The 21,490-nt window shown below is 35.6% G+C and overlaps 1 protein-coding gene across 1 annotated transcript in view; it reads left to right on the top strand.

The window, feature by feature from the left end:
• The first annotated feature begins 1,850 nt into the window (after positions 1 to 1,850).
• Positions 1,851 to 21,490, top strand: part of LOC123563810 (inactive rhomboid protein 1-like) — a 30,988-nt gene continuing 11,348 nt past the window's right edge. The window contains exons 1-14 of the mRNA XM_053525393.1: positions 1,851 to 1,987; positions 4,631 to 4,735; positions 6,851 to 7,035; positions 8,051 to 8,214; positions 9,438 to 9,464; positions 13,190 to 13,326; positions 14,496 to 14,747; positions 15,275 to 15,386; positions 15,706 to 15,780; positions 16,465 to 16,626; positions 17,620 to 17,708; positions 18,175 to 18,238; positions 19,032 to 19,208; positions 19,610 to 19,710. Of these exons, the coding sequence (XP_053381368.1) occupies positions 4,647 to 4,735; positions 6,851 to 7,035; positions 8,051 to 8,214; positions 9,438 to 9,464; positions 13,190 to 13,326; positions 14,496 to 14,747; positions 15,275 to 15,386; positions 15,706 to 15,780; positions 16,465 to 16,626; positions 17,620 to 17,708; positions 18,175 to 18,238; positions 19,032 to 19,208; positions 19,610 to 19,710 (1,634 nt within the window). The 5' untranslated portion in view covers positions 1,851 to 1,987; positions 4,631 to 4,646. The remainder of the gene's footprint in view (positions 1,988 to 4,630; positions 4,736 to 6,850; positions 7,036 to 8,050; positions 8,215 to 9,437; positions 9,465 to 13,189; positions 13,327 to 14,495; positions 14,748 to 15,274; positions 15,387 to 15,705; positions 15,781 to 16,464; positions 16,627 to 17,619; positions 17,709 to 18,174; positions 18,239 to 19,031; positions 19,209 to 19,609; positions 19,711 to 21,490) is intronic.

Below are 21,490 nucleotides of genomic sequence, written 5' to 3'. Positions count from 1 at the left end.
AAACTAGGTCACTAGGTCAAATCAAAGAAAAACCTTGTGTATGCGATAGAGGCTGTATTTTTCAACTGATCTTCATGAAATTTTGTCAGAATGATAACCTAGATGAAATCTAGGCCAAGTTCGAAAATGGGTCATCTGGGATCAAAAACTAGGTCACTAGGTCAAATCTAAGAAAAATCTTGTGTATGCGATAGAGGCTGTATTTTTCAATTGATCTTCATGATTTTTGGTCAGAATGATTGCCTTGATGAAATCTAGGTTAAATATGAATATGGGTCATCTGGGATCAAAAACTAGGTCACTAGGTCAAATCAAAGAAAAACCATGTGAATGCAATAGGGGCTGCATCTTATACCGGATCTTCATGAAATTTGATCAGAATGTTTGTCTGGATGATATCTAGGCCAAGTTAGAATATGGGTCATCTAGGGTCAAAAACTAGGTCACCCAGTCAAATAAAAGAAAAACCTTGTGTATGCAGTAGGGGCTGCATTTTACACTGGATATTCATAAAATTTAGTCAGAAAGATTGCCTTGATGCAATCTAGGTCAAGTTAGAATATGGGTAATCTGTGGTCAGAAACTAGGTCACTAGGTCAAATTAAGAAAAAACCTTGTGTATGCAATAGAGACTGTATTTTTATGCCCCCCTTCGAAGAAGGAGGGGTATATTGTTTTGCAGATGTCGGTCGGTCTGTCGATCGGTATGTAGACCAATCCGTTTCCGGATGATAACTCAAGAACGCTTGGGCCTAGAATCACAAAACTTGAAAGGGAAGTTGATCATAATCAGCAGATGACCTCTATTGATTTTGAGGTCAGTAGGTCAAAGGTCAATGTCACAGTGACCAGGAACAGTGAAAGGGTTTCCAGATGGTAACTCAAGAACGCTTGGGCCAAGGATCATGAAAATTGATAAGGAGGTTGGTCATGACCGGCAGATGACCCCTATTGATTTTGAGAGCAGAGGTCAAGGCCACAGTGACCCAGGACAATTAAACCGTTTCTGGACGAGAACTTAAGAACGCTTGGGCATAGGATCGTGAAAGTTGATAGAGAGGTTAATAATGAGCAACAGATGACCCCTGTTGATTTTGAGGTCAATAGGTCAAAGGTCAAGGTCACATTGACCCAGAACAATAGAACTTTTGTGTACAGTGACCAAATAATTTCTGTTCCTTGTGCAATTACTGAATGCATCAAGGGGGGCATTTTGTGTTCTACTAGCTCTTGTTCAGTTGATCTTCATGAAATTTGGTCAGAATGAAAGCCTTGATGAATTTAAGGTCAAGAATGAATATGGGTCATCCGGGGTCAAAAACTAGGTTGCTAGGACAGATCAAAGAAAAACAATTTGTATGTGATAGAGGCTGTATTTTTCAATTTAGTTTCATGGAATTTGGTCAAAATGATTGCCTTGATCAAGTCTAGGTCAAGTTTGAATGTAGGTCATCTTGGCTCAAAAACTAGGTCACTAGGTCAAATTGAAGAAAATACTTGTTTATACTTAAGAGACCATATTTTTGGTCCAATCTTAATGAAAATTGGTCAGAATATTTGTTTCCATGAAATCACTAGGTCAAACATGTTTACACTGTTATGGTGTGATTCTCAGGTTATCAACCTAGGGCCATCTTGACCCTTTTGTTAAAAATCCTGTAAAAAAAATTGGAGTGCAGTGTTTTCAGTGGGCGAGTTAGGAGTCAGGAAGCAAATCTGATTTTAATTTTGGCCTTACATCCTCATTATACTGGACTTCCTTCTGGCCTTACATCCTCGTACAGCTGGATATCCTCAATTATAGGTAAATAAATACATACTTACAGATCAAATTTTATCATGGATAATATTATTTATTATTGTCTTTATCGATGTTAAGTTTCCCGTAAAGTAATTATTTTTCCTGGGCATATGATTTTGTGGTTTTAGACCAGAATGGCTATTTCTTGGGGATATGAATTTGTGGATTACCGTAAAACCTTTGAAGGTAGAGATGAATAGGAATTTTATATTAACTTTGTTGGAACTACACACTACCCACAAATTGAGATTTTTTAAGAATGTTTTATAGGTTTTACAGTTGTCTAGAACACCATATTGACATGAAAAATAAAAAAAGTTATTTTGTGAATTTGATTGGAAAATACACACTACTAATGCTACTTTAGGTAACAGTTTGAGTTTCATCATTGTTTCTGTCACAGGAAAAGACTCAATAGTACAGGGAAGCATTTGACCCTCCTGCAAAACTGTTTAAATATATATATCTTTCTCAGTTTCTTGTTCAAGGTTTCTAAATGTCAGTATATTTTAAAATATTTGATGAAAATATTAAAATATAAATCTTTATTTTCAAATCAAATTATTACTAACATGGATTTATCTAATATGCATTTTGGCAATAACCCAAGGCATGAAATATTATCAGAATTCAGTATGGTGTATAAGAAAACAAAGTAGATTTTTTTGGAAAACCCTGTTACCATGGTTACAGAAGTAGTTAATCAAACTGTATTTATGATTGTCAGAGTAAGAATCAGTCAAGGATTAATTTTTGAAGAAATATATGAGCCGTGCCATGGGAAAACCAACATAGTGGGTATGCGACCAGCATGGATCCAGACCAGCCTGCGCATCCGCGCAGTCTGGTCAGGCTCCATGCTGTTCGCTTTTAAAGCCTATTGGAATTGGAGAAACTATTAGTGAACAGCATGGATCCTGACCAGTCTGCGCGGATGCGCAGGCTGGTCTGGATCCATGCTGGTCGCATACCCACTATGTTGGTTTTCCCATGGCACGGCTCATATAATAATTTACTTGAGAGTTTCTTAATATGAACAATCAAACATTGTAGAGTTTAGTCTTTACATTACAATTACCGGTACTAGATATAATTTTTTTTATTAAGACAGGGTTTCTCTCTTGAAAAAATTATTTGCATAATATTATTTATTGCTGATGGGAGCGGAGCCGCTTGCTGATATGCCCCTTTCAGTAATTTAAATAATTTTTTTTTAATATGTACCTTTAACAGGTTTTAGACCTGTGCATCAGTTCTATACAGGTAACGTTTTTGTTAAATTGGGTTTACTAATAGTATTTCAGTTTTTAGCTCACCTGAGCAATGCTCGGGTGAGTTTTTGTGATCGCTCCATGTCTGGCATCTGTCTGTCGTCTGTCAGTTTGTGTATGCGATAGAGGCTGTATTTTTCAACTGAATTCATGAAATTTTGCCGAGTTCGAAAATGGGTCATCTGGGCTCAAAAACTAGGTCACTAGATCAAATCAAAGAAAAACCTTGTGTGTGCGATAGAGGCTGTATTTTTCAATTGATTTTCATGAAATTTTGTCAGAATGATTACCTTGATGAAATCTAGGCCAAGTTCGAATATGGGTCATCTGGGTCAAAAACTAGGTCAAATCAAAGAAAAACGTTGTGTATGCGATAGAGGCTGTATTTTTCAACAGATCTTATGAATTTTTGTCAGAATGATTATCTTGATGAAATCTAGGCCAAGTTTTAAAATGGGTCATCTAGGTTCAAAAACTAGGTCACTAGGTCAAATCAAAGGAAAACCTTGTGTATGCGATAGAGGCTGTATTTTTCAATTTATCTTCATGAAATTTGGTCGGAATGATTGCCTTGATGAAATCTAGGTTGAGTTTGAATATGGGTCATCTGGGGTCAAAAACTAGGTCACTAGGTCAAATTATAGAAAAATTTTGTGTATGCGATAGAGGCTATATATTTCAATTGATCTTCATGAAATTTGGTCAGAATGATTGCCTTGATGGAATCTAGGCCAAGTTAGAATATGGGTCATCTATGGTCAAAAACTAGGTCACTAGGTCAAATCAAAGAAAAACCTTTTGTATGCAATAGAGACTGTATTTCTCAACTGATCTTCATGATATTTGGTCAGAATGATAGCCTTGATGAAATTAAGTTCAAGTTTGAATATGGGGCATCTGGGGTCAAAAACTAGGTCGCTAGGACAAATCAAATAAAACGTTTTGTATGTGATAGAGGCTGTATTTTTCAATTGAGACTGATGAAATTTGGTCAGAATGATTGCCTTGATCAAATCTAGGTCAAGTTCAAATGTAGGTCATCTTGGCTAGGTCAAATTGAAGAAAATACTTGTTTACACTTAAGATGCCACATTTTTGGTCTATTCTTAATGAAAATTGGTCAGAATATTTGTTTCCATGAAATCACTAGGTCAAACATGTTTACACTGTTACGGTGTGTTTCTCAGGTGAGCGACCTAGGGCCATCTTGGCCCTCTTGTTTGATTACAGTGTTCCTTGATTCTGTACCAGTATTAATGACTTCTACACAAATGAGTGACAGTTTCCCTACATTGAACTTGATATGTCAAAGATAGAGGATGAACAACTTAAGATACTTTGTGTTTTGTCAAGTCATCACAAAAAATAGCTCTGCTTGTGAACTATAATTCTTTGATTCATACATTACTGTCATGGAGTCTTTATTCATCCTAGAGAGCTCATACAGTAGCCTCAGTAGTAGGCTGTAAAATTTCTTGATGTAGATGATGAAATATCTGTATGATATTATATAAACAAATGAATTGTGGCTTCTCAAAGAATAATTGTTTATTTTCAGGATTTTGAAAACAGGGATGGATCGTCAAGTAAGTGCCCCAGCTGGCACAGGTAGATACGAGAAAAGACTGCAGCATCAGCAATCTAGAATGAGCAAAATTGGCAGGTAAATATAAGCATTCAGTAGATCAAGGGCCCGCATAGCAGAGTGGTTAAGGTAGCTGAGTTCAAATCACTTGTCCCTCACCTGTGTGGGTTTCATGTGCAAAAAGCCATGGTCAGGGTTTTACCCAGGTGCCAGCCCATGATGAAATGATGACAGAAGGGCACCTTGAGTCTTCCTCAAGTTCCTGCACCATGAAAAGCTCGAAAGTTGCCATGATATTATGACCTTTAATTGTGTAAGTGCGATGTTAAACCCAACAAAAAAAAAAAATAGATCCAGTTTAACCTTGGCCATTCAGTTTCTAGTTTTTCTGCATTTAGCAATGTTGGGACAGCACTTTTGTTTTCAACAAAATTGTGAATGTCTCCAGGAATTAGGACAACCTCTGTTTCATAATTGTAAAACTGATCTAAGGGTTCTATAGCCTGCACTCAGTCTTCCTTGGCAATATCATGGACAGTTACAAGTTCCAATACCTTTGCCATATCAAAAGATACGTGTGTATATCACCATCATCCTTTCCGTTGCTAATTTTCTTTTTAACTCAATATACATAGATTTTCTCAAATTATGAAATTCACTTGTCTTTGACTCTCTGTACTCCAATTTATCATTGTCAAGCATGGCCTCAGGATTTTCAGAACTATATCTGTTATGTATAATGCAATCACTGTTTAATCTGCTTGTTGATATAAACATACAGCTACCTTACCTTTTCCGTGGCCAAGTGTTTTGTTCATTACAACCATTATGTTTTCACACAGGTGGCAAACCAGAAAAATATACCATATAGTACATTTTTTAGCTCCACTATTCGGAGAATAGGGGGGCTATTCTACTCGCCCCGGCATCGGCATGACCTTTCTTGGTTTAAGTTTTTCGGCTACCTTTGTTTTTCTGTCATATCTTTGTTACTATTGCTTATATCTTACTGTAACTTCACATAAACATTGTCCAGTATACAAACAAAGTATGTGTAGGGGCTGAGCCCATTATACCCAAGGTCAAGGTCACCAAGGTGTTATACTTAGGTCATTTTTAAGGTTAAAGTTTTTCGGCAACCTTTGTTTTTCTCTCATAGCTTTGTTACTATTGCTTATATCTTACTGTAACTTAACATAACATTGCCCAGCATACAAACAAAGTATGTACAGGGGCTGGGCCCATTATACCCAAGGTCAAGGTCACCAAGGTGTTATACTTAGGTTATTTTTAAGGTTAAAGTTTTTCGACAACCTTTGTTTTTCTGTCATATCTTTGTTACTATTGCTTATATCTTACTGTAAGTTCGCATAAACATTGTTCAGCATACAAACAAATTATGTGTAGGGGCTGGGCCCATTATACCCAAGGTCAAGGTCAAAAAGTTGTTATACTTGGAATTATTCGTGTTAAATTTTTTCGAAATTTCGTTTATAGACATATCTTTGGTACTTTAAAAGATGATGACTTGAAATTAAAAATGTTTCTTTATAATCATCATCTGCATGTATGGTTACAAATCCCATAACTCTAATTGTATTTTTGACAGAATTATGCCCCTTTTGTACTTAAAGTTTTTTTTGCAATCTTTGCTTTTTGGATATAACTTTAATGCAATATAAGATAAAGACTTGAAACTTAAAATTTATCTTTATCATCATCATCTGCATGTGTGGTAACAATCCCCATAACACTGATTTGTATTTTTGACCAAATTATGCCCCTTTCATACTTAAATTTTTTAACAAACTTTGTTTTCTGGACATAACTTTGGTACTTTATAAGATAAGACTTGAAACTCAAAATATATCTTTACCATCAGCATCTGCATGTGTGGTAACAATCCCAGTAACTAATTTGTGTTCTTGACAGAATTATGCCCCTTGGTGTACCTTCCTTTTAAAGTAGAGGTCTCTTATTGAGACATATATTCATTTTACTGTCAAATCGCCGGATAGTGGAGCGCGCTGTCTTACGGACAGCTCTTGTTACTTTTTTAATTTGATCGAAGAGCAACAGAAAACTTTGCAATAACAAGTTCAGAGACTTCCTACCACATTTTTGGCAATATTATCTCATTTAACACATACATTGTCAATAGACAGATTTTTCTGATTCTATTCTACTTTGTAGGTCAGTTAAGCATAGCGTTGCAGACTTTTTTGGACTTGGTGACGAGGACTGTCAAAAGTCTTCTAAATGGCAAAACCGTCACATGCGTTACTACCGTGGAAAGGTGAAGGATGGATATATGACTAAAACAACTGACTTTGATGAGCTTGACTCCTCAGTAAGATATATACATGACCCACTGAAAGGTAAGAACCATTTTGTTTTCTGCTAATCGATGAAATACTGTGTGTCAGGGAGATATAAGCCATATCACTCACTGCTTATCATGTGCTGTGAGTGATAAGGCTCTGTTGATGTTTATGTGCGTGTTGTGTTGATTAATTTCTAATTTTTCACCGAAAAGGGGAATTGATTATAGTCACACTATGTTCTTTAATATATTTCTTGAATCAGATAGTGATATTTTACGAGAATTTTATTAAGTTATGTGCAAATGAAATAAAATGGAACTTCATGTCATAAAAGTAAAAAAGGTAAAAGTAAACTTAAGGTAAATTTTATTTACTATCGCTTTGTGAAACAATGAAACTAGAGCTTTTGAGCGACTCTATTATAAGAATAGCTAAAACCAATTATACCTTACCCTCAGCAATTTGCTGGTATCCATTTATATCGGGATCCACTGAGGCAATGACGATAAAGTGCCTTGTCCAAGTGCACACTGCTGCCAGGAATAGAACCCAGGGCCTTCACCACTGTGGGAAAGGGTCCTGGCCCTCTCTCATTATATGTATCTTTGTGACAATACTTGATGTGTCAGGTAACTTTTGTTTACGTGCATCTGTTCATACTCTTAACCCTTAGCCTGCTAAATTTCTAAAATGGACTGTTCCATCATTCAGTTTGGGCAATACCATTTATTATTCGAAGGGGTGTTCACTGAAAATTTACTAACTGAATAGCGAACAGTGCAGACCATGATCAGACTGCACGGATATGCAGACTGATCTTGGTCTACACTGGTCGCAAAGGCAGAATCATCTGCCGCCAGCAGGTTAAGGGTTAAAGTTAGTTACAGAATGAATATTTGGACATAGTTATGCATAAAATAAAAAGAAAATGAAATAGATGAAAGTACCTAGGAGTGAGACGGTTGTCACATATAAAATATGAAAAATAAAAATAAACACCTGACCTGTTAACAGTTTAATGTAACAGATGAAAAGTGTATTGCTTCAGTATTAACTTCTATATTTTAAGCTCCTGGAGCCAGATACAGTGCTGGTGCCCAGTATTCTAGACGTACAACCCCACTTTCGAGCACAAGTACATACACTCCGAGTACCAGAGGTGGATTTCCTGCAAGAAGAACACGCAAAGACTCTGTTCTAAAAATGACCTGGAAAGGAATGCAGACTATAACTGTACGTAGACAATAAGAATGTGTATCATGTGCATTGTAACAATGATATATGCAATATAAAATACATTAATTTTGTAGAGTTAAAGATATGTTTAAATGTCAAAGGCCTAGTGCAGTACTTGCAGTTGGCTACAATTTAATTCAGTACTTTAGATTGGAAAATGATATCAAAAATCTCAACATGTTACCATTTTTAAGCAACCATGCAAACCCTTTTGAGTAAAAATCCATCAGGAAAACTGCAATGTTCTGGTTTTACATGTAGATTTTTGCTATGCAGATATTAATATTGAATTTCTCAGAATTACATGTAATTTGGAAAGAATATATGACCATCTCTGTTCGAAAACTAACATAAGGGCATTGCAACCAGGAAGAATCCAGATCAGTGCACATCTGTACTGTTTGTTATCCTCACGTTATCAGTTTCAGCGCTTGTATGCGACTGATAAGCAAACAGTATGGATCCAGATCAGACAGTATGCATGTGCAGGCTGAGTTGGATCCATACAGTTACTGGTCACAATGCCCTAATGTTGGTTTTTGCACAGCGACACTCATATCACCCTTTTTAGGGATGTACCACTCCCTGGGGATGTTATTTACAAGTCCTACTCTATATTATACTTAACATTATATAAGTGATAGGACTTAGGAGCTTTGGTAGAAACAGTTAAATTCCGTGCCTGAAATTGAAACTTAAAGGTTAATAAGTCTAAATATACTACTACTGTATTGTTATTTCATTTTAACTTTGTAGTGGTTTGGCAGATTAGCCTTGGAATATACATTGGGTTTTTTTGTGTGTGGTTTTGTGATTTTATGAGCTTTTGGCGTGAGATCCAGTATAATTAACTCAATTTTTCCTAACCCTAATCAGCTGGACACTGTGGATTCTGCCTTGCAGTCTGATCATAATCTGAACTGTTCACCATTCAGTCAGTATGTTTTTGGTAAGCACCCCTTTAAACAGTTAATGGTACTGTCCAAATTGAAAGATGGACTAGTTCATTATAGAAATTTAGCAGGGTAAGGGTTAAATTAAATATATCTTAATTTTAAACAGTATAAAACATTCATTTGTTGTACTACATAAACCTCTGTTTGAATTTGTGGAAAAGTGGGTTGATCAAGCATGTATGTATATTTTTTGGGAACAGAAAAGTTGAGGCAAGCGAGTGAAAGGGCTATGCTCAGTAGTCTAGTGGAGTATGGGGGATGTAGGGTGAACTTGGTGATAGCTATGCTTTTGTATTTCGTTAATCATATCTGTATAAAAGATTAAAAAGAATAAAAAGAATAGCAATTTATTATCACTTACCATTGACATAAGGTTATGGAATAATAACAACTTATGGGGTGGCTTAGGAAAGTATAAAATTTTGACAGTCCTGATGCAGTCTGCTCTCAAATGTTGAAGTTAAAGAAATAAATTGAGTATTAGAAATGATTTGGTAACCTTTTGTCCTCTGTTGTAAGTAAGAGATCTGCTGCTTTATCCTGTGTTTCTGTTATTCTGTCTGTTGTCTTACATTTCACTTTTTAGCTCACCTGTCACAAAGTGACAAGGTGAGCTTTTGTGACGTGCGGTGTCGTCGCCCGTGCGTGCCTGCGTCCGTAAATCTTTGTTGTGACCACTTAGAGGACTTTTTTCATGGGTTTTATGAAAGTTGGTCAGATGTTCACTTGATGATATTGGTCAGTTCGAATGGGTCATGCCTTCAAAAAACTAGGTCAGTAGGTCTAAAATAGAAAACCTTGTGACCTTTAGAGGCATATATTTCACAAGTCTTCATGAAAATTTGGTCAGTTGTTCACCTTGATGATATCTAGGTCAAGTTCGAAATGGGTCAGCTGCGGTCAAAAACTAGGTAGTAGGTCTAAAAATAGAAACTTGTGACCCTCAAAGGCCATAATTTCTGAGATCTTCATGAAAATTGGTCGAACGTTCCCTTGATTAATATCTAGGTCAAGTTGAAACTGGGTCACGTGCCTCAAAAACTAGGTCAGTAGGTCAAATAATAGAAAATCTTTGTGACCTTTTAAAAGGGCCCAATAATTTTTCATGGATCTGTATGAAAGTTAGTCTGAATGTTCGTCTGATGATATTAGGTCAAGTTCGAACTGGTCAATGCGGTCAAAAACTAGGTCAGTAGTTTTAAAAATAAAAACCCTTTGTGACCTCTCTAGAGGCCTTTTATTTCATGAGATCTTCATGAAAATTGGTCAGAATGTTCACCTTGATGATATCTAGATCAAGTTCCAATGGTCCGTGCCTCAAAAACTAGGTCATTATAATAAAACCTTGTGTTCCTCTCTGACCCATTTTTGAAACCCCCGAAACAAGTTGTAAGGGGGGGTTTACTGTTTCGTTGTCGTCTGTCTGCTGTCTGTCCGTTTTTTCTGTCTGTCCGTCTGTCCGTGACGAAATTCTTGTGCGCACCATCTCCCTTACCCCCTTGACAGAATTTAATGAAACTTAAACACAAGTGATCATCCAACAGTGTTGGCATGGGCATGTTAGGTTTTTTTGGGAAAAAAAATTGCAGAGTTATGGGACTTTGTTTTTTGTAACTATACTATTAATAGACACAATCTGTGGCCACCTTCTCCCCCTTCCCTTGACACCAATTTAAGAAACTTCACACAAGTGATCAGTCCAAACAGTAGTTGTGCATGGGGCAGATTAGGTTCTTTTAGAAAAAAAATTTGCGGGAGTTAGGGGGACTTTGCTTTTTTGTTACTATACTATATACATAGACAATTTTGTGCGCACCATTTTCCTACCCCCTTGACACAATTTAATGAAACTTCACAAAAAGTGATCAGTAACAACAGTAGTTGTGCATTGGGCATGTTAGGTTCTTTCAGAAAAAAAATTTGCAGAGTTATGGGACTTTGTTTTTTTTTTACTATATATATACATAGACAAACTTGTGACACCATCTGTCCTCATCCCCTTGACACAATTTAATGAAATTTCACACAAGTGATCAGTAACAACAGTGTGTACCATGGGGCATGTTAGGTTCTTTCAGCGAAAATTGGCAGAGATATGGGACTTTGTTTCTTGTTAACTTACTATGTAATACAGTCTGCATATGCAATCTTGTGCGTGCCTAATCTACCAAACCCTTACACACAATTTAATAAAATTACACAAGTGATCAGTACCAACTCTAGTTGTGCATGATGCATGTTACATTCTTTTAGATAAATATTCTGCATAGTTATGGGATTTTTGTTTTGTTACTATATGTATACATACGTCTATATACATTTACTGTCACAATAATTATGCAATCTCTGTGTGCGTCAAAGTGCAATGTACTGTGTCGGTGCATGCGGAGGGGTACATTCTCCCCTTTAGTGATAGCTCTATGTTTTTATGGGATCTGTATGAAAGTTGGTATGAATGTCGATCTGAATGATATCAGGTCAAGTTCGAAAAGTGATTCACGTGCCTATAAAATAATTAGTTTGTAGGTCTAAAATAGAAAAAACCTTGGTCCTTCTAGAGGCACATTATTGTGAAATGGATCTCATAAAAATTTGTCTTAAGAATGTTCACCTTTGATAAAATCTAGGCAAATTTGAACATGGTCACGTGCGGTCAAAAAATCTAGGTTCAGTAGAGTCTAATAGACCATTTTTTTCATGGGATCTGATAGAAAATTGGTCAGTAATGTGTATCTTGATATATTTCTAGATCATGTTAGCAAACAGGGTATGTGTCGATCAAAAAGCTAGGTCTAGTTGGTCTAAAATAGACAACCTTGTGTCCTCTTTAGAGGCCATTCACCTTGTGAATGGATTATTATAATTGGTCATCAATATCTTACCTTGATGATATCTAGGTCAAATTTGTAAACTGGTAACGTGCCTTAAATAAACTAGGCCTAGAGGTGAAAGTAAATAAAAAAACTTGTGACCTCTTAGAGCCATACTTTTGTATGGAATTCTGTATTAAGTTGGTGTCTGGAATGTCGTTTGATGATATCTGGTCAGTCGAAACTAGGTCAACTGCGGTCATAAACTAGGTCAGTAGGTCTAAAATTATTAATCTTTGATCTGACTTCTCTAGAGTACCACTATTTTTTTTCAAGATCTTCATGAAATTGATCTGATTGTTAACCTTGATGATGATCTAGGTCAGTTTCGAAACTGGGTAACTTGCGGTCAAAAACTAGGCCAGTGGTATTAACAATAGAAAAATACATTGTGACCTCCTAGAGGCATATTTTTCATGAGATCTTATGAAAATTAGTGAGAAGTTCACCTTGATGATATTATAGGGTAAAGTTCAAAACAGGGTCATGTATTCGTAAAACTAGGTCAATAGGTCAATAATTAGATAACTTGTGACCTCTCTAGTGTCCATGATTCCTTTCATGGATCTTCATTAAAAAATAAATGAGTCAGAATTTTTATCTTGTACATATCTAGGTCAAGTTCAAAACATGAGTGACTTGAGCTCTAAAACAAGGTCACTTATGTCAAGATAATAGAAAAAACGAGTCATACTCAAAACTGGTCATGTGGGAAGAGGTGAGCGTGATTTCAGGTATCGTTCTGGTCTCTTAGTTTGATGTAATGGATAAGTCCAACAGTATTAATCAATTATGTTTAACTTGAGTGTGCAGTATTGGTGGATATATTCAAAAGCTGGTCAGAAAGTTTGACAATTGCCTATTCAAGGCATTTCACAAGTGGAAATATTTGCAGATCGCAGAAAACTGAAGTGCCAAAGCTTAAGTTTGTTTATCTTTACATGACTATAATGACCTGTCTTGGTGGACATCGACATTTATGCTGACTAATGTTTTTGAGAATTCCTTGAATTTGCAAAGTCTGCAAACTTTCCTTCTCGATTTTCCACTGATACAGTAGATCAGTTTCTGGTTCCACAAGTAGTTAAATTGTTCAGAAATATAACTTCCATTCAGTGAAACTTACATTATGAAATAAAATAGTTTCAGATGCCTGAACATGATCAGTTAAGTCTGGTAGATGATGTATTCTATGATGAGCCAACAGCTGGTATACCTGAGAAACAGTTAGCTAAAATACGAGAGGAAACAAGTGCAGATCTTGCTGAAACAGCGCCTCTCAGGTATGTATAACGAAGCTGTGCCACTTGGCAAAAGAATCGAAACATTTTCTAACTTTGGTTCTAATCTTACATAACCTCATTTAAACTTTTTCTGGTCATGAAAAAAAACTTCATAGACTGCTGGCTAATGTTTATTCAAATCTAAGATGGCCCCTTTGGCAGGCAGTGTTCCAGTGTTGTTGTTTTTTCCACCAAAATATTGGGAAAAATTGCTCCCCATTCACCTAAAAAAACTGTGTGTTTTTCTCCCCCTACTTTTGACAGAATTCCCCGCAGAAATAAAAGAAAAATTTATGTGATTTACATTTTTTAACCAGAATTCCTACCACATAAAAACTTGAAATGGAAACCATTACAGTCAATTGAGTCATTACTAAATAATTTTCTTTTGAAGTATTACAATTTTATTAAAAATACCACGTCAATTTTCTGCCAGTTGTCCCCTTTTTCACCCTTTATGATGCATTTTTTCCCTCCAGAGGGCACTGACACCCTTCCCCCATAGTTGAAGAAAAACCGATGAGCTTGTCAAAGTAAAATGAATAGGATTCCTCTGAAGTTAATGTTTTAACTTTCCTGTACTTTAATTATGTCTCCCACACCACTGTGTGGAGAGAGACATTGATTTACTCCTGTCTGTCTGTGTGTGTGTGTTTCTGTCAGAAATCTTGTCTGCGCTCTAAGTCGAACATACATGTATCTCATCCGATCTGCATCAAACTTGGAACAAATTGTGTTAGCCAGTAAGTCCTCGGGCAAGTTCGATAACTAGCCAGAATGGCCTAGGTACTTCGGAATTATGGCCCTTGAAACTTGTTTTTCATAATCAAAGCACTGAAAGTCTGATTGGGAATAACCAAAGCACTGAAAGTCTGATTAGGCAGGTGAGGTCTTGGTGCATGGTTGACTCATATACTACTATTCAGATGATTAGGCAGTTGTGGGAGACAAGCACTTTTCTCAAAAGCAGCTCTAGTTAGTATTAAGTGTATGCTTGATTTGCTATTAAAAAGGTGTGTTTGCATTACTACATTTGAGATTTTCTGGAGGATCCAGATGTTCTTAGTATTTGCAGTGTTGATTCAAAAATGTCTTTGAACTCGCACTATTGAAGCTTAGAATTGATTGATTTTCATTTTCATTTGATTTTCATTTTCATTTTCATTTAGTAGGGCAGCACCAATGGCTGGATGGAGACCTGGAGCACAACCCAAACCTGCCCCGGGCACACCAGATCCCGGCTTAGATATGCCAGACTTTGGTATGAGGAGAATTCGTCAGGAGATTGTCCATTCTGTTACTGAGAGAGACAAGAGACATGTTGGTATGGGCTTTGTTGGGCGTTTGTTCCAGAGAAATTACCGTCCAGATAGAATGAACTCATATGTGAAGAAGCAGATTGATGAGTTAGATGATCATAGGTAAGATTTGTTTTTGGCAGTGTGAAAAGTTTGATTCCAAGTCAAGTTAATTCTCTGCTTTTGTACTTTTTTCCTCCTATAGTAGTTGTGGATGTTTTGTTGTATATGAGTTACTTGGAACACAGTATATTTTAGTTGCAGATTGGTGGAAACATTTGCAACTTCATGCTTTGACAAAAATTTATTTAGAATACTTAATGTAAAACATGATGAAGAAAGAAGTGTTTATTAATGTAATGTGTGTTGGCAAGAAGTATTTGCAAATTATTTACTTGAGGCTGATGGATTGTCATACTCGGAAGAATATAAAGATTTATGCTGGGAGATAAATGTAGAATATGTGGGGAAAAAAACCACATCCGTTTAGCTATTGGTAATTCTTTGCCATACACACTTGATGATGAGAACAAAGCTGTATGATAAAACCAGGGTTAATTCATGGTAAAGTTTGCATAGTAGAGACTGTAGAACCTTTTGATTATATTGTATGTTATAGTGAACTAAATAGTACATTTGATTTTTTACAGGCCATTTTTCACGTACTGGGTGACGTTTGTACAAGTGGTGGTATTTATAGTGTCTGTGGCCGTGTATGGTATTGCACCCATTGGATCGTCTGAAACAGAATACTCGGAAGCTGTGAGTTCAATATAAATTCTTTTGTACATTTGATAAGACGTTTCATTTTAGAATTGTCAGCTAACTCCTGATTTTGCTACTTTGATGTAAGGCTATCGGCGTCTATTGCAATGTCAATTTTTTGTTGATAATGAATTTTCTGGATATCGATACTGTGAAAAGGGTAAAGAAAAATATTTTAAAAATATTTTGAGGAAACTGAAAACTTTGTTTAAATGTTTTGTTCTTGTTTAAAACTTCTTCAGTAGATGCCCCAGTTGTCAATGAACTCCCTGTAAAATGTTTCTACTGATATGCCAACTAACCTATTTCATTTCAGATTTTGAAACCAAACTTGGCATATGAACTGACAAGATATGTAGAACCTGATAACTTGTGGATAGGACCTCGGCAGGTATGTTTTATAAAAACATCTTTAGACACTTTTAAACTTGACTCATTTTACAAGATTTCGTACATGAAAAGTGACTCGTATATTTTTGGGCTGTGTTATAAAGTACTTCACCTCAAAAGCCTGGTTATGTAAATAGATGATTTTCAAGACATGAAATAGGGAAGTAATGAGTTATAATCTCCAGGAGATATATGTTTTCCTTGGTGATTGACTGATGACAATGCCTTCAAAATTATGTTTTCCTCATCACTGGCTGATGTGGAAAAGTTGTCAGTTACTTATGGAAAGCATGTTAATTAATAAGAATTTCAGGAACTCTGGTTTAGTTAACTGACTGCAATATAACTGAATACACAAATACACAAATGTACTGCTTACAAAATTTGCTTAAACTTTTTCTCTAAAGACATGTAAATACATTTTCATATCTTTATATCTAATATATATATATGTTTGGATTAAACATGTTATAACTTAGATATAAAGATATGAAAATGTATATTATTAAGAAACATAATGTAAGCCTATGGGGAAAAAATTTGTGTGAACCTAAACTTTTCATAGTAAAAGTAAATGTAGTGGACCCATAATGACAGTTGTAGAAATTAGAAATTACGTTTATGGGTCCACTAACTAAAGTAACTGTATTTAAGGAAATTCAATGATTGTCATGCATTTCCTAAGGCTGATTTGATACATCTTGGTGCCAAGTATTCCCCTTGTATGAGAAGAGATCAGGGTATAGAGAAAGGCTTGAACAAAGATTTAGACCAGGAAAGGTCCTCGGCTTGTTGTGTAAGAGATGATGGCTCAGGATGTGCTCAAATGGTTGAAAACAGATGTGCTGTAAGTTGATCGGCTAAAATACTTTTCAGATATATTAGAGGTTTTTTTTTGCTTAAGCATTTTGTCTATATAGGTCAATACTGCTAAAGGGGTAATTCTGAATTGCTTTATTTTTGCAAGTATTCACAAATGAGCCGTGCCATGAGAAAACCAACATAGTGGGTTTGCGACCAGCATGGATCCAGACCAGCCTGCGCATCCGTGCAGTCTGGTCAGGCTCCATGCTGTTCACTTTTAAAGCCTATTGGAATTGGAGAAACTGTTAGCGAACAGCATGGATCCTGACCAGACAGCGCGGATGCGCAGGCTGGTCTGGATCCATGCTGGTCGCAAAGCCACTATGTTGGTTTTCTCATGGCACGGCTCAAATGGAGATGCATGCCAATATAAAACACCTGCAATCATCATTATCTCTAAAACTGTTGCCAGCTATAGTAGTATGGTAATTTTTAGCAACACAATGTATATTTCGTAAACCAAATCACAAAATTAAAATGGTGCAAAATTAACTCAATCTGCAGTAGTTCCACCAACAAAAATTTGGCAAACTCAGAAAAAAATAGTTTGAGCTTTTAGCATTAAAATATTTAAAGTTGCGTTAAAATGTGCTGATTTAAAATTTTGTTTAAGTGCCAGTTCATTTTGAGTGTGAAACTTTAACTTCAGAATGCTGCACTTTCTTTTTGCTCTGTCATTGATAAATTAGAACAGACTGTAATGAAACTGTTCTTGAATGTGCATTCTGCAACAGTTACTACAAACAAAATTATGGAAAATTGAATATTTGCTGTTTTTAAGTTTAGATTTAAGTTTCAGACTTTAATTATTGATAAAATCAGGTCTTATTGTGTAATTTTTTAAATGGTTTAAGATAAGGAACAGTACATGACCCAGATTGTTACGAGAAATGTTCCATTTAATTGCAGTGAGTTTCACTATTGAAGATTAATTGAAGACCTGATGACATTGATAAGATTTTGTTTTGTTTTTCAGAATACACTAAACACCTGGCATAAATGGAATTCAACAAACAAAGGTCATGGTGAATGGACATCAGGGACCGTGTGCGGACAGGATCCTAAGTAAGTCAAGCATCACAATTATTAATGAAGTCTCTATTGAATATTAATGAAGTTTCCTATGAATATTAATGTGGATACAGTATCTGTTATGACAAGTGCTTCTCCATGCCCTGAATTTGAGTCCTGTTATGTGTTTTTTTAAAAGATGTTTAGTAAATTAATGAAAAAAGAATATAATACTTTTTACTTTATTATATAATGTGAAGTGAGTTTTATGAATATGAGCAAGACTAAGATGATAAAAGAACAAATGCTTTGGGAGAAATCCAACCACTTGGTAAGTTAATTACTAGATAAACTACAGAAAGATTATATAAGAAATCAAACAATTATTGCCCTAGTGCACATTTAGATGTTTTCTTTAAGTTGACTGAGGACATTTTTTTGATATAGCTAAAAATATGTACCAAATATAATAAAGATGTCAGTATGTAACAGTTTTACATGATTGTCTTGCTGTTTCTAGATACTGTAGAAATCCGAATTCTGTTGTACCATTCAAGTGGGAAGATGACATTACAAAGTGGCCTGTAAGTTTTTGTTCCTTCTTTATTTATCTTACATAGTACTCCCGCATTTTGGGTCCCAGCTGATTGGTTAAGGTCTTGAATCACTCACCCTTCACCTCCAAGGGTTCGAGCATTCTCTGGTCATCATGTGCGGAAGTCAACAGGGTGACCATCCATGCTTGAAGTAATGCTCAGAGGGACACTTATGGTCTTCCTCCATCTTTAAACCTGGAAAATTGCCTTATGACCTGAACTGTGATGATGCAACTTAAAGTCCAACAACACAAACAAACAATATTTGTGTACTGTAACAGTGTAATACAAACCTGCCTGTGTAGTACAACTGAAAAAATTTATAATACATTTGATGAGCAAAAATGTAATCTTTCAGACTTTGTAAGAAAATCCCTGTTTTGCTCAATTTTTTTTTCGTTCAAGTGTTAATATATTTATATGGCTTTTACTGGTATACATGCTTAGATATTCTGGAAGTTTTGCATGGATCCTGTTACCAATGGAGCTGCAATGTTCTGAAAGATTACGGCCCAACAATGCCAAAATTAAATTGTAAATATCCTTCAAAAAAATTTTTTTTATGATAAATTGAAAATTGTTATCTATTTAAAATGTAGCTTGGAGTTATCTGAAATGGGATATGATATGAATAGAATTGTCTATATGTAGAGAAAAACTAATGGAAAATATTATTACTGAAAAGGTGGATAAAACAGTAGGCTTCTAGAACAAAAGCATTTTGTAGCTGTGTAAGAAGTTTGATAATATACTCTCCAAGTGTTTTGGTTTTATCTTACAGTTGTGCACAGAGACAAAGAAGCCAGAGGAAGGAGAACGAGGTGACCGTCACATGTCTTGTAAGATCTCTGGACGTCCTTGTTGCTACGGTATACAGGGAGAGTGTATGATTACAACACGAGAACATTGTGAATTTGTCAGAGGTTACTTCCACGAAGATGCCTTCCTTTGTTCTCAGGTAATCATTGTTCATCAAGATGACCATTTTACAACAGCAGTTAACATCAAATGCAGACCTCTTTTTCTTCATTTTGGAAATGCCCCAACAAACGTTGAATTTGAAAAATATCCTCATGAATTTTTGAATTGGGAAAAATTTAAACTTATTAAAAAATGTTAAGAATGAAAAAATATCCCAGCTATATGTGTGAACTGAAATTCACAGATGTTTTGACAAATATATTAGGCTGTGAAAAACTCATGGTGGAAAAGAAGTGGAAACTAATAAACCCATTTTGTATGGCTCCTACTCCATGAAAAAGTCTTGCTGTTGAAATATACATTTTCTAATACATGAAAATGGAAATTGGAATGACAGTGATTTGTGTATTTATCTACTGGGTATGCATAAACTTTCAGGTAGCATGCATGAAGCAGATCTGTGGTATGATTCCTTTTGCTCAAGACAAATATCCCGACCAGTTCTACAGACTGTGGACATCTCTCTTCCTGCATGGAGGGTATGGTATTTCATTCCTTTTGCAAGCAGATAATTGTACTGAGAAGTGTAAAAGACATTGATGGTCAGAGGATTGAAGCTGACTGAAACACTTGCCCTTGACTGACCTAAGGAAAGTTGATGGCTCTATCTATTAAGTGCCTGCCCCTACCTGATAGAATGCTCAGAGTGGCACCTTTGGCCTTCATCCAAAATTGAAACTGAGAAGCTACCATTTAGTTTATACTTACCTATTTTAGTTTGATTCTGATGAAAACTTGAAGCTTATTTGAATCACTTCACTTCCTGAAGAAAAAAAACACTAATGGTTTCATATGAGAAGGTGTGGTCATGACCTCAGTGGGGCTCAAACCAGCAGCCTCCAGGTTGAGTGACTGACACTCAAACCAGTAGATCACCACTCCCCAAAGTTACCATTTCGGTGTTACTGAAACCATTAAAATGGACACAGCTAAGTGTAAAATTTAATTTACAGTGTGCCTGATCTGGTAGAAATTGCTGAAAATATGTTTCTTTTGCCATTTTAAGCTCATCTGATTTTTTGAAAAAAAAATGATGAGTTATTGTCATCACTTGAGCGGTTGTCGGAGTCGGCGTTGCCTGGTTAAGTTTTATGTTTAGGCCAGCTTTTCTCCTAAACTATCAAAGCTATTGCTTTGAAACTTGGAATACTTGTTCACCATCATAAGCTGACCCTGTATAGCAAGAAACATAACTCCATCTTGCTTTTTGCAAGATTTATGGCCCCTTTTGTACTTAGAAAATATCAGATTTCTTGGTTAAGTTTTATGTTTAGGTCAACTTTTCTCCTAAACTATCAAAGCTATTGCTTTGAAACTTGGAATACTTGTTCACCATCATAAGCAGACCCTGTACATCAAGAAACATAACTCCATCTTGCTTTTTGCAAGAATTATTGCCCCTTTTGGACTTAGAAAATCAGTTTTCTTGGTTAAGTTTTATGTTTAGGTCAGCTTTTATCCTAAACTATCAAGCTATTCCTTTAAAACTTGCAACACTTGTTCACCATCATAAGCTGACCCTGTACAGCAAGAAACATAACTCCATCTGCTTTTTGCAAGATTTATGGCCCTTTTGGACTTAGAAAATATCAGATTTCTTGGTTAAGTTTTATGTTTAGGTCAACTTTTTCTCTTAAACTATCAAAGCTATTGCTTTAAAACTTGCAACTCTTGTTCACCATCATAAGCTGACCCTGTACAGCAAGCAACATAACTCCATCCTGCTTTTTGCAATAATTATTGCCCTTTTTGGACTTAGAAAAATCATTTTCTTGGTTGAATATTATGTTTAAGTCAACTTTTCTCATAAACTATCAAAGCTATTGCTTTAAAACTTGCAACAGTTTTTCACCATCATAAGTGGACACTGTACATCAAGAAACATAACTCTATCCTGCTTTTTGCAAGAGTGATGGCCCTTTTTAGACTTAGAAAATCATGGGTAGGACAATATTTCTATTATACAAAAAAAATCAGATGAGCGTCAGCACCTGCAAGGCGGTGCTCTTGTTAAAAATATATATTGTCTTGTCAGAACTGAAAGAGTGTCAGATAATTTAGATTTTTAATTCTTTATTTTTCAAATACTTAAAATCTGTTAATGTGGTTTCATGTTGATGAAATATTCAAATTATGTTTATGCAACTGTTGATTTGATTATAGTAAAACTTGGTTATAAGGAACATGTTGGGGCCACAAAAAGTGTTTGTTATATCTGAGGTACACTATATCCATATAGCGAACACAGTTTATCGTAAA

The sequence above is a fragment of the Mercenaria mercenaria genome, chromosome 2 (genome assembly GCF_021730395.1).
Source record: "Mercenaria mercenaria strain notata chromosome 2, MADL_Memer_1, whole genome shotgun sequence".
NCBI classification, from domain to species: Eukaryota; Metazoa; Mollusca; class Bivalvia; order Venerida; family Veneridae; genus Mercenaria; species Mercenaria mercenaria.
The sequence above is the reverse complement of the archived record's forward strand: the minus strand, read 5'-3'. Positions and strand labels throughout refer to the sequence as shown.